The sequence below is a fragment of the Punica granatum genome, chromosome 4 (assembly GCF_007655135.1).
Source record: "Punica granatum isolate Tunisia-2019 chromosome 4, ASM765513v2, whole genome shotgun sequence".
NCBI lineage: Eukaryota > Viridiplantae > Streptophyta > Magnoliopsida > Myrtales > Lythraceae > Punica > Punica granatum.
The window spans coordinates 11,923,360-11,935,707 of record NC_045130.1 but is presented as its reverse complement, the minus strand read 5'-3'; the positions used below and the strand labels follow the sequence as shown (position 1 = coordinate 11,935,707).

The 12,348-nt window shown below is 38.6% G+C and overlaps 3 protein-coding genes across 4 annotated transcripts; 1 reads left to right on the top strand and 2 right to left on the bottom strand.

The window, feature by feature from the left end:
• The first annotated feature begins 3,168 nt into the window (after nt 1–3,168).
• On the top strand, nt 3,169–5,283 carry LOC116205293 (pre-mRNA-splicing factor CWC22 homolog). Of its 2 annotated transcripts, none has more exons than XM_031537849.1 (5): nt 3,169–3,461; nt 3,545–3,600; nt 4,336–4,559; nt 4,663–4,792; nt 4,884–5,283. In XM_031537849.1, exons 1-5 carry the CDS (start codon nt 3,290–3,292, stop codon nt 5,019–5,021), a joined length of 720 nt encoding a protein of 239 aa, XP_031393709.1. In that variant the 5' UTR covers nt 3,169–3,289; the 3' UTR covers nt 5,022–5,283. The 2 variants fall into 2 exon arrangements, with proteins under 2 accessions (XP_031393709.1, XP_031393710.1); XM_031537850.1 differs by having other exon boundaries at nt 3,172–3,452.
• Nucleotides 5,284–5,368: 85 nt separating this feature from the next.
• LOC116204122 (cytochrome P450 704C1-like) lies at nt 5,369–7,907 on the bottom strand. Its single transcript, XM_031536202.1, has 6 exons — nt 7,787–7,907; nt 6,991–7,697; nt 6,615–6,899; nt 6,179–6,529; nt 5,843–6,043; nt 5,369–5,745 (listed from the first exon to the last, which is right to left on the bottom strand). Exons 1-6 carry the CDS (start codon nt 7,905–7,907, stop codon nt 5,557–5,559), a joined length of 1,854 nt encoding a protein of 617 aa, XP_031392062.1. The 3' UTR covers nt 5,369–5,556.
• A 2,090-nt stretch (nt 7,908–9,997) lies between these two features.
• On the bottom strand, nt 9,998–11,841 carry LOC116202415 (2-methylene-furan-3-one reductase-like). Its single transcript, XM_031533959.1, has 3 exons — nt 11,636–11,841; nt 10,649–11,135; nt 9,998–10,573 (listed from the first exon to the last, which is right to left on the bottom strand). The coding sequence occupies exons 1-3, from the start codon at nt 11,807–11,809 to the stop codon at nt 10,206–10,208; spliced, it is 1,029 nt and encodes a 342-aa protein (XP_031389819.1). The 5' UTR covers nt 11,810–11,841; the 3' UTR covers nt 9,998–10,205.
• Between the last annotated feature and the right edge of the window lie 507 nt (nt 11,842–12,348).

Here is a 12,348-nt window from a genome sequence, read left to right as displayed (position 1 = left end):
ATTTAAATTTATAGGTAGAACAAATATTTTTTAATTTTTCAAATATGATGATGTGATTAAAAGGAAATAAGAGTGGCAATCCAAGAAAGAAAAGTGCAATATTGCTACTTATGTCGATTGGACAGGACATTGTATAAGCCTTCTTCACGAAGTAATGATCGCGACAAATCAATCTGAGACTTTCTTATGCTAGCATGCATTAACGAACCCTAATTTCATTAGAAGTAATAATTTAATAAAATAATCAAATTATTATGTATTATAAGAAAAAATATTTAGTCAAAAAAGTGCAAAACTTACCTCTTCATCAAGGAAAATCTTTTGTTTGCTGCATCTCACAATCTTATGAATCTCACTCTAATTTTTCATGTACTTTTACAGATATCAATTCTTTTATTATATAATAAATCATTGTTGGCCTCAAAATCAACAATATTATACATAAAAAGATAAATTGATAAAAAAAATTAATGAATTTAGTCTTGCCAGACACATACTCGATCGGGATTGATGGGAAGGAGAGGTCATAATTACCTTTACTCATGTTGCACACTAGAATGTTGTTTTTCTTTAAAAGATCTACGCACTATGTTCAATTCCTAATTTTTCACCGTATGTATATAGATAAAAGATCAAAAGAGTGGAAATGACATATATAATCTACCGAAGATCATCTATATATGCATATATATGCAAACGACATATAATCTATATATGCTAACAACATATATATAATCTGGGGCACTGCATATTTTGTTCCCTTGTATGTTCTATTGAGCTATATGAATATGAGCTATATATTCTTCTGCATAATTAATGATAAAAGAATATAAAAAGAATTCCTTATCCATAAGTGATGACGTCGGAATGTGAGAGAACTCCATGAGCTCCGTTTTATATTTTTGATGATATGACGACATCAGAGTTCAGTTTAAGACTTTATTTTCATATATATATATATATATAAATGTATTGATTATAAAAGTTAAAATAATTCATAAGACATGCTAGGTAGGACATAGAAAGCCTATGGTTGAGTGACTCTAAAATTCTAATCTATCACTGTGGGCAAAGGGCATGCTATTACCGTACCAATTACCAACAAAACTCCAAAAATTGTAGTCAATCACTTATAAAATACTCTCAATTTATTGATATATGCTCTTAGTATCTTCACAAGAGTAAAATAGAAAACTCTTTTATCCTAAAACTGAGGAAATTTCTCATTACTGTGAAAGTTGATCTGATGAGAAAATAAAAGAAAAAACTTTAATCAAAGTATGACTAATAAAAAAATTAACTTTGAATAAATAAATTGTCACAATTGAAAAATAAGATGGAAATTAACTTCATAAAAGACAAAGATTGGTCACGGCTAAATTTTATACTACCTTTATATAATTACCATCTGGTCTATATATATATACACACACGGATGAATTCTGACGCGTACGTATGCATGGTTCTTTTGTCTAGTTAGTAATAAGATCAGAAACTCACATCGATGCTGCTACAAAACACATAAATCGAACATGTAGTAAATATAAAATCTAAAGTTCATAGTTTATGCTAAAAATTTGTTTATGTTGAGAAAAAATGTGAGTTTGTGATTTTCTATTTACCCATTTTATAGAAAAAATAAAGGATCGGAAATTTAGACATGAATCATCGATGTTGTACTACTTAGACCATGAGCAACTCTCTAACTTTTCCCTTATATATATATATATATATATATTAGAAAAGAAAAAAGTAAATTTGAAAAATAAAAAAGATAAAAGAAAAAACAGAGGAATCAAGAAAGAGGGTGATCCATAATACCGCGGACTATCACATGGTAACCAATAGACTTTAAATTCGATTTTGAGACAGAACAAGGATGAGAGAGCAGGCCACCCTAACCGTTGGCAAGATTGTCGATAGTTTTCGAGGCCTCCGGCTACTTCACAAGGGTGATGGTGGCCGGAGCCCTCAAAGACTATTGGCGCCTCACTAAAGGCGAGGATGAGAAAGTGAGGGAGATAAAGGGGAGCGGTGGGGGGCTTCCTGGCTACCATAGTTCTGAATGAGGTTACTTATAAAAAAAAAAGTTCTGAATGAGGTTGTTGGCAAGCTCCCTCAAGTACGATGGTGGTCGAAGGTAAGCCTTACCATCCCGTCTCGCTTTTAATATTTTTCATTAATTTGTTCGGACTTATATTTCTTTATGGTATTTAAAAACTAAACCTGAAAAAAAGAGAGAAAATTCTACCTCTTTAATGCCAAATTTAATGAAGAAAAATTAATAAGAAGTATATAATTGATTATTAGCAATACACATCTGAAAGTTCATGTCTAAATTTTCGATAACTTTTATGCTGTTTTATTTTTTTTTATAACAAGGGGTTCCGAACTTCGCCCATAATTCCCACGGTCCACGTGAACACCTTGCAAACCCATGAAACAAGTCAGTCCGACCACATAGACCGTGCATGTGGCCCAATAAAGAGTAATTTTATGCATGGTTCGTGAAGTGACTTGAACTTGTGATTTCTGCAATGAAGTCACACCCCTTAATCATCAAGTCAATCCAATTTGGTTACTTGCTTTTTTTTAAGGGTTAATCATTTAAAAACATACAAACTTTTTACATTTTGTCAATTCTAGTACAAACATTTTTTCTTGAAAATACATAAACTATCAATTTGATATAAATGTTAGCACGACTTCCATTTTTTTGATCGGTGGGCCTCAACAACAACCATCACTCGTATAATCGAGATTGCCATGATAGCAAAGGTCTCTGATGACTCCAATTAGGAGGATAGTAGCCGTCGATGAGACTTTCACCACCTACCATCTACATTCTTTTCTCGATTTTACTTTTTCTATTTTCAAATTCGGATAATGAGGGCCTCATTGGGTTCCCTGCCGCCCCTATAAAATCATCAGCGACCTCAGCTAACTCGATCAGAGAGTGTGGTCACAAATTCTAGTTTAAATTAATATAAAAGTTTAGGCAAGTTAAAATTGATATCAAATTGATAGTTCGTACATTTTTAGGTCAAAAAAAGTATATTTTTTTAGGCAATTAATCTATTTTTTTAAATATAATAATATAATTTTTGTACGGTATCCCTCCAAATATAAGTGTTTTTTTTTTTTGAAATCAAAGACCTGGAAAAAAGAAAAAAGAAAAGAAAAGAAAAAGGAGAAAAAAGAAAGAACGATAGCTCAACCGGAAGGGCGAAAGGCGGCAGTAGGGCTGTTGGCAGCAACACGCGCAGAGGGAGCACCGAGACAGACAGAGATGGTAGGGAAAGGGAAGAAGAGGAGAGAGAAGAACTACAGGTCCGCTCATGGAGGCAACACCACCCTCCCTCCCCCGCCCGACTTCTCCAAGCTCGACGCTTTGCCTTCCAAGCTCCGCAGGCTGATCTCCTTCACTTCCCTCTCCTCCTCTCCTCTTCACGGTGGGCCAAGTGCTCTCTCTCTCTCCCCCCCTCTCTGTATCTTGTTTATTGATTGGTGTTGTTCTGAGACCGATTTGTGCTATTTCTCGCAGATTCTTCAAACGATAATCAGAGAGAGAGCAAGAGAAGGGACACTGATCCTGACAAGGTCAGACTAATTCTATGCCGTGGCTCCAATTCCTGTTATTAAATTTGATAGTTTGATTTGTAGATGACAATTTCTTCGATTAGGGTGGAAAAGCAAGATGAATTTAGCTGTATGTGGAATCAATCTCTAAGCTGTGCTGGAATTTTAAGTTGTTGCTCTGTTTTCTTGTTCTTTTTTGATATTGATTGGTAAATTTTTTGGGTAGTTTTTCATATCTGTAAGCCATGGTGATTGGGAAAGCCCTGATGTCACGACTCGACTGCACTAAGTCGTCTTAGCAACTATTTGGTTATTGCGGCTTCAGTTGGATGCCCTTCTTGTTGCATTTAGGCATTAGTTAATTCGTGATTCCAAAGAGCTGCAGCTTTTTATTTTAGTAGGAAGACTTAATGTCATTGTTCGCTGTGGTGTGGCTGCCTAATAGGAGAATTTTTCTCCCATTATGGGCTTAGAGTTTCGGCATATCAATTCTTCGCCCTTGATTTTCTACTTGCTCTCGTCTAACTTGAATGCATTCGAAGGTGTTTTGAATGATTCTTGCCTCGTTTATCTTCATCTCTTTTCCCCCAATAATGCATTTTATTAGAAGGTTGAGAGAGAACGATTTTTGTTTTTGCGAATTAAGCTAGGGCGTTGCTTGTCAGATGCTTTAAATATTATCACTAGGTCATAAGCTTTTCCAGTCATATGTGGTTGGATTCCTCTTTGTTTAACTTAAGTTATGAATTTGCTCAGAAATCCTCTTTGAAAGATGAACCTTCGAGCAAGAGTATGACTGAACTTGGTGATCATTATGAACGCCCAATCTCATCCGAGCCCACTGACGAAATCACCGAGGATGTCGCTGATAAAAAGAACAAGAGGAAAAGAAAGAGAGGGCAGGTGGAAGACCTTCGGTTTCAATCACTGGTGGAGGAATCATCAAGAAGGAAGGAACGTAGGAAGAAGCGACAGAAAGAGTGAGTGCTTCATTGGATTGGATTTTCTTCAGCCTCTTCTCTTCCCCCCTCCTTTTTCCAGTAAAACTGAAGGTTGGCTCGGTCTGGCAATTTCTCCATTCAGGTATAAGGAGGCCAAGAAAAATAAGCACCAAAAAGCTAACGAGGAGGAGAATCTGGACTTCCCCAGGCACGAGAAGGTGAAATTCGGTGATGTGGTCGAAGCTCCACCCAAGTTGGTTGCAGTTCCAAAGGTTTAAATCTTGCATGCCATTTTCCTTCACTTCATAAAACAAGCCTTCTCTCTTTAACTCTTCGGTGATGATCTTTTGCTTTTGTACGAAGGGTCTGAAAACACATCTGGACGAATCGAAAGAGAGGATTCGTCTACAAGCTGTTGAGGCTTACAGAAACCGGAAAGGATGGGCTTCAAGACCAGGGAGCCACCGACCTCCTTTGGTAGATACTTTGTTGCAACCTTAAATCTATTATGCAGTGTGTCTTTGTCATTCTATTTTCTGTCCTCATTTTTTCGGATGTAGAGAAGTGGAGGTACTCACAGCTTTTTCTCCTCATTTAGAAAGTTTTGTATTTTCGTTTTTCGACGAAATTTTTGGCATGCAGATATAACTATATGCTCTTTTCTTGTTCCTATTTTCTCGACGGGACTAGCTCGTTGAAAGATAATTTCTCGGAGGAGATCAATTCTAGACTTTTGGCAAGTAATATGGAGACTATTTCCGCAGTTATCTGCCAGGATGCATAAGATTGCTATGCATTAATCTGAAATGGAGCTTCAATTTGCTTATAATAGAATAAAGATAGGATAATTGTGTTGGGGAAAAAAAAAGGGACAAACATATTATTATTTTAGGAGGATAAGTATCCCTGTGTCTGATCAGATGGTATTTACAAGATTATGTTCTAATGCAACCATGACAGCACAGAAAATGCAAAACCGTAATAACTGAGTTCAGTACATTGGTGAGATTGAGCATCAAATTCATGCGAATTGGATTTATGACCTCATCCTAGGGGTAGCACGAAGATAGAGTCCTCCATCGATATGAAGCGTAAACATTGTCCTGTAGGTCACAGTCCTAGCTTCATCAGCCAATTTGAACCTGAAGAACCGAAGAAGGGCCATCGAGACTATCTTCATCTGCCTATATGCAAAGTCCTTTCCTAGACAGATCCGAGGCCCTGCCTGGAATTATGATCACAGATGGAAAGGAGAATCAGTCACAAATGATCATTTCGACTTGCGTGATTTCAGTAACGAGAGGATGATGTGTGATACTGACATTAAAAGCTGCAAACTTGTAGGGCGATTCGGGTTGGAAGATCCCGTCGCGGAGCCATCTTTCAGGTTTGAAATCCTCTGCATCCTCTCCCCAGAGGTTCTTCATCCTGCCCATGGAGTATATCAAGTAGTAGACTCCATCCCCCTTCTTCACCTTATAGCCATCAGGAAGTACATCATCCGTCTCGGCACACCTTCCGTCCTTCCCATCGAACATACAAAACCGTAATAACGTAATCGACATGAGTATGCATACATATACATTAACATGAAAGGTCCATCTACTAATTCTTCTGTGGCGTAAAAATAAAACATGATGAGCACGAATTATGTTTACCAATGGAACGGCTGGGTACAATCTCAATGTCTCCGACAGAGCTGCATGAAGATAATGCATCTGATCGAGCACTGACTCCGTGATCTTTGCCACGAAATCGTTAGGGTCAGCTCTACTTTCCCTCTCTGGATCTTCGATCGGAATCAGGTCCCTTATTTCCTGGAAAATGTTTTCCTGCACGAGGGGGTTCTTGCAGAGCATGAACAGGAACCATGACAGGGTATTGCCCGTCGAATCTTTTCCAGCCAACATGAAATTTAGGATTATATCACGGAGGTACTTGTCATTCATCTTCACGGGATCCTTCTTGCTCTCGAGAAGAAATCTCGATAGTATGTCCTCCTTATCGTTCTGTGCATCATTGAACCGGAACAAACGTTCCAGTTTAGAGATCAATAGTTTCGGAATTGTATTTGAGCCGAAATTGATTACTTACACTGTGTCTTTGTTCTGCTAGCTGTTCTCTCTTCGTTCTGATAAGTCGATTCACAAAGGAGTCGATAATTTCGATATTCTTCCGAAGGCAGGCTTCAGCACCGATGTTAAGGTACCTCTTCAACTTCCATAAGGGGTCGACGTATCGCCAGTAGATCAAAGCATTTGCATTGTCGAAGGCCTTCATGAAGTTGGACGCTTCTTTGCTCCAACCCTCCAAGCAGTTTAGGTCGACCCCAAACCCGACTTTGAATATAGAGTCCAGTCCAGCTCTCATCAGTATATCCTGCAATGAACGAGACATAATATTATGAGAATCAGTGTCTTGCGTACATTTCCGGAACCAAAAGCAGAACCTAGTGATCAAAATCACTGACTTGCACATCAAAATCCCTCCCTTGAGCTGCCATCTCGACGAGGACTCCGACTAGCTTTGCAGCGTTTTGCCTGAACACCGAACAGCTGAAGTCTCTGAGGACCCTAGTTGAGAACTCAAGGCTCGCAAGCTTCCTCTGCTGCCGCCACTTATCTCCGTTGACCGCAAATATCCCCTCGCCGAACAGATCCTTAATTATCTCTTTGTCGCCATCTCCCTTTATGTACTTGCCAAAGCACGTCTTTGAGACATGCTCGACGTTTCGAGGATCGATTGTGTACACATCACTCTGACTGGGAGCCAGAAGCCTAAACGTCGGAAACTTCTTGGCATCTTTGGTTTGTTGATCATACAGAGTGTTGAAGTAGAAGACTTGACCAAATATGGTTCCATTAATCGGAGGATATTCCGGATTTTTTATAGACTTTCCAGTGAAAAGTTTCCCAACAAGAATCAAGAAGGCTATGAAAGGAAGAAGTACGATAACTGCCAAGAGAATGAGTATTGCAGACATTGGCATATCTATCCTTCTCAAGATATTAACAAGAGGAAGCTGTAGTCGTATTTTGTTTATAGAAACCCTATCCCCTCGATCACGCCAATCAGTTAATATATAGTTCCAAACAGAGGTGAGCAATGGTCGTAGTGCGCTGGCACAGGAAGTCGTCTCGAAACTAAGGGGTTTTGGATTCGATGACTTCTTTGCCCCTTATTTCATTTTATTTATTATCATTGTACTACACATATGGGCGTTTCTCATGACCCAGGGAAAAAGAAAAAAAAGTAAAGGTGGGCACATGACGATTCGCCCCAGCTTTCAGCATTAACTGCAATGAAACGGCCCTCAATAATTGATTTTCCCGGGTAATTGAGAAAGTTACCAAAATATGAAATCACTAACTCCAAAAGGTCGTCCATAGTTCAACAAGAAAAGTAAATCAAAACTTGAAATGGTCTATACATTTAGAAGACCATGCATAAACATTTCGAGAACGATTCTATTTGGAAATCTCGAACCAAATATTGTTTGAAATCCAATTAATTCGGCTTTTGGGTATGGTATGGAATGGTTCAATAGAGATGATTCGGGTTTCGATTTCTTTTCATAACCCCAGTCCGATACATGCACACATCACAATATAATGTGCACATATCACAATTTTATAAAAGAGAGAAAAAAACTAATATGTTAACGTTACCTTAAAAAAAGAGTGCATTAATAGGGCTGGATTAAATTCACATCCCATATGACTAGGGTCACCATTTTTACTGCCATAGACAAAATTATCCTTTATCCCTTCATAAAATCCAATTTTATAGAGTCCACTTTTTAAGGGTAATTTTGTCTATTTATTATAAAAGTGGTGATCATAACCGTATGAGGCGTGAATTTAGCTCCACCTTAATCTTAATTTGTTTGTTTTTGTACGTACTGAGGTCAGAAGGAAGAAAAACAGAAAAGAAGCCAATGAAATGTCGTTTAGTCTTTGGTTGCATCGTCATCGCATATGTAAACAAGTCAAACAACCAATGGCATGGGATGGTTTATTTAATTAGATTAGATGAGGTAACAGGCTTAGTCATGAAGGTATGGATTTAATTTAAAAGGTTTGGCCTAATGGTTAAGGAGGAGTTCAAGTATCCACCTAATTTTGAGTTTTAAATCCCTTGGAACCACTGGAATATCTCTGACGTGAATACCTGCTTCGTGCATCACCGATGATTCATGGAACCCCTCCTTATTGCTCGAACCAAATATTGTTTGAAATCCAATTAATTCGGCTTTTGGGTTTTGGTATGGAAAGGTTCAATAGAGATGATTCGGGTTTCGATTTCTTTTCATAACCCTAGTCCGATGCATGCGCACATCACAATATAATGCGCACATATCACAATTTTACAAAAGAGAAAAAAAAAACTAAATTGTTAATGTTACCTAAAAAAAATAGTGCATTAATAGGTCTGGATTAAATCCACATCCCATATGACTAGGGCCACCATTTTTATTATCCATAGACAAAATTATCCTTTTTCTTCATAAAATCCAATTTTATAGAGGCCACTTTTTAAGGGTAATTTTGTCTATTTATTATAAAAGTGATGATCCTAATCATATGAGGTGTGAATTTAGCTCCACCTTAATCTTAATTTGTTTGTTTTTATACTTACTGAAAGAAGAGGTCAGAAGGAAGAAAAACAAAAAAGAAGCCATTGAAAATGTCTTTTAGTCTTTGGTTGCATCGCCATTACATATGTAAACAAGACAAACAACCAATGGCATGGGATGGTTCATTTAATTAGATTAGATGAGGTAATAAGCTTAGTCATGAAGGTATGGATTTAACTCCAAGGGTTTGACCTAGTAGTTAAGGAGGAGCTCAAGTATCCATCCGATTTCGGGTTCGAAACCCCTTAGAGTCGTCGGAGCGCCATTGACGTGATTACCTATTTTGTGCATCGCCGGGGATTCACAGAGCCGGGAATTAGTCTGGCAAAGTCTAGACATCTCAGATTAGCAAAAAAAAAAAAAAAAAAAGAGTATGGATTTTTCTCGGCTACTTCTTGCAGTCCGTGTCTCAAAGATTTTCATTAGTTTTCTTAATCACAGTCTTGACACTTATGTATTACCGGTTATAATTTGGGGAAATTCTAACATGGTATAGTGTTATGGTGATGCATTTAGTAGTTCAATTCAGGTGTTTAGTCTTTTATTATTTATGATGGATTGTACAAAATACTAAACATTTAAAGTGAAAGCAGAAGCACTTGAACTAAGAGTACCAAATGTGCTACCATGATTCATTATCATGTTAGATGGACCATCGTCATATTATCAAGTTGTTAGGCTGTGTGATCATCGTGACCATGTGTTTATTTTTATATTAGGAATTGTTTATCATAGATGGTGATTGACAGTCGAAGAATAATTTTCATTTCTTGAGATCATTTCTTCTGGCTCAACGAAGTCCTTTCTTATAGCCAGCAAATCAATCGACCGAGAGAAAAGAGGCTGCAAATAATAATGTCTTGATGGTTCTAGGAAATCATGGTTGCGTGGAATGCTTTCCGTTCGGCTTCAAATACGGCATCTAAACGAGCTTAATTGAAGAAACTGGTACAATTTAGTTCTAGAAATCTCAAGTGCTATATACTCGCAATCCTGCGCTCGCTGTTACAGTTGGAATACAAGTAACTCGACAACAACCCGAGGAAGTGTCACAACATTATAGCATCGCCGAAGTTCCCCGAGCAACGACTTTTGGAAATGCAATTCTTGCAGTTAACTCCCCTGAAGGAGCAGGAGTTGAAAGACTGTGATGGAAAGGGAGAAATCACAACCTTCCCTAGGGCTCTTCCAGTTTCGAGATACCGAAACGCTTCAACCACATCCATGAAAGCATACGGGCCCGATGGGTCGATCACGGGCTTTAGCTTCCCATTCTCAAGATAAGGCCTGAGTCGATCCAGGATCTCCCCTGAGACTTTCAAGCTCGAATAGGCCGCTCTTTGGTGCGACGGAGGGTACGTTATGTCGACCACCGGGGCCCCGTCCTTAGCCACCACAAAGGACTTCTTGCAATCACCTGCGACCGAATAATTAGTCCAAGAATTCTTTCTGTTATTAACAAGAGCTCCCGCACCATGAAAGACAAACTTACCGATCATGTCATAAAGGAAATCGAACTTCTCTTCGACATCCTCGTAATCTGTTTTCCAATAATCAACCACCTCATCGGCCCCCAAACTCTTAACAAACTCCACCTTCGGTGTGCTACAGGTAGCTACAACCCGAGACGCACCGTAAACATTCTTTGAGAGCTGCACAACCAATGATCCAACACCACCTGCTCCTCCAACTATAAAAACCGTCTGTCCTCCTTTAAATCCTGCAGTTATGAATCCCTCAACTGCTGTCTGAACTGCTAAGGGAAGGCTTGCAGCTTCCTCGAACGATATGTTTGGGGGTTTCTTCGCTATTAAGCTCTCTTCTACTGCTATGAATTCTGCAAGTGTCCCGAGCTGCTTCAACTTCACCTGAGCATTGAAGTCCTGGATGTTCCCGTAGACTTCATCTCCCACATCGAATTTTGTGACATTGTTGCCTTTTGAAACAACTACACCTGCCATATCACATCCTGGGACCACCTGCAAGTTTAATATATAGTACATGAAGATGAATTTCCTAACCATATGATCTCAGAACAATGCTCCTCTGGAATCACATTTCACGCAGCATGTAGTTTCGGCTTGGGAGGCCAAACCCATGCACTAGTAATTTTGTTTCTAGAAGTTCGTCGAGTAACAAAGCTTGCTCCAGTTGCAACTGTCAAGATGCCCTGATATCTCAGCAAAGGCAACAAACATGATCTCAACTTCATCTTCTTCCTACTCTTTTCAAGATGTAACAAATTATTTTGGTGAGTAATGAGTGCGTGTTTCCGAGTCTGAAACAGCAAAATTCTCAATTTCAAGTGGGTTTGTCCTCTCTGCATTTAACCCGTAAACATACAGATTCAACACCCTGAGCGAATCCTGCATCGGAAGGTTGTCGTATTTACCCACAGTTGCTATGCAGATATGATAATTAAGGGCCAGAACTAAAAGCATCGCACATTACAAAATGCATAACCATCACAGCTGCTTACAGGAAAATCTGAGGGAAATATGGGACACAGACGTCTTTTAAAATCAATAGGATTCAGAGCGGCAGCTCGAACTTGAACAATGAGCTGGTCAGGCAGAGGAGAAGGAAAGGGGAATTCTCCCACTCGGAGAACTTCCTTGGGACCATATTCTTCATACAACCAGGCCTTTTGCATTTTCTGTTTTTCTTGCCGGAGGGATAGTATCGGTTGGGGCCTTTATATAGACCGCATGACATGATCACCAATTTATGTAATACTGGCACGATATGTGGTTGGCAGATAAGACTATGAAAGAAGCTGGCAAATAAGGCCAAAATATCGATGTCACATATAAATTACAATTGGTGTATGTCACATACAATTTCCCTGGATCCTATTACAAGATAAGTTTGGAATATGCTAAATCTTCTACTACAATATCTAGGGACACACTTTGTAATATGTTTATCATTGTAATCTCCCTAGATTAGGCACCTTTTGATACTTATCTAGAATTACTTTCTTCTAGTTTCCTCTTTAGAAAGAGAGTGGATTTGTACATATGTAATCCCTTTGGTATCAAATAAATTGGAACGCTCAAGACAATCCTTTGTCTTATCATGGTATCAGAGCAAGGTTTCCATCGAAACCTCTGAGACCCGGGATTAGTTTGAGGAAGGATGGCAAGGAAAGAAGACAAAGCTGAAGATTCTGGGAAAGGGATGCAGGCTTCG

Bases quoted from the DNA above. Each gene is read 5' to 3' on its own strand.
- LOC116205293 (XM_031537849.1), top strand. From the start codon at position 3,290: ATGGTAGGGAAAGGGAAGAAGAGGAGAGAGAAGAACTACAGGTCCGCT. The intron at 3,462-3,544 runs GTGCTCTCTCTC...TATTTCTCGCAG, and splicing joins TCCTCTTCACGGTGGGCCAA to ATTCTTCAAACGATAATCAG. The intron at 3,601-4,335 runs GTCAGACTAATT...GAATTTGCTCAG, and splicing joins GGGACACTGATCCTGACAAG to AAATCCTCTTTGAAAGATGA.
- LOC116204122 (XM_031536202.1), bottom strand. From the start codon at position 7,907: ATGGACGACCTTTTGGAGTTAGTGATTTCATATTTTGGTAACTTTCTC. The intron at 7,698-7,786 runs GTGCCCACCTTT...AAATGAAATAAG, and splicing joins AAGCTGGGGCGAATCGTCAT to GGGCAAAGAAGTCATCGAAT. The intron at 6,530-6,614 runs GTAAGTAATCAA...AATGATGCACAG, and splicing joins TAGCAGAACAAAGACACAGT to AACGATAAGGAGGACATACT.
- LOC116202415 (XM_031533959.1), bottom strand. From the start codon at position 11,809: ATGCAAAAGGCCTGGTTGTATGAAGAATATGGTCCCAAGGAAGTTCTC. The intron at 11,136-11,635 runs GTAAGCAGCTGT...TTAAACTTGCAG, and splicing joins TATTTCCCTCAGATTTTCCT to GTGGTCCCAGGATGTGATAT. The intron at 10,574-10,648 runs GTAAGTTTGTCT...ATTCGGTCGCAG, and splicing joins TTTCCTTTATGACATGATCG to GTGATTGCAAGAAGTCCTTT.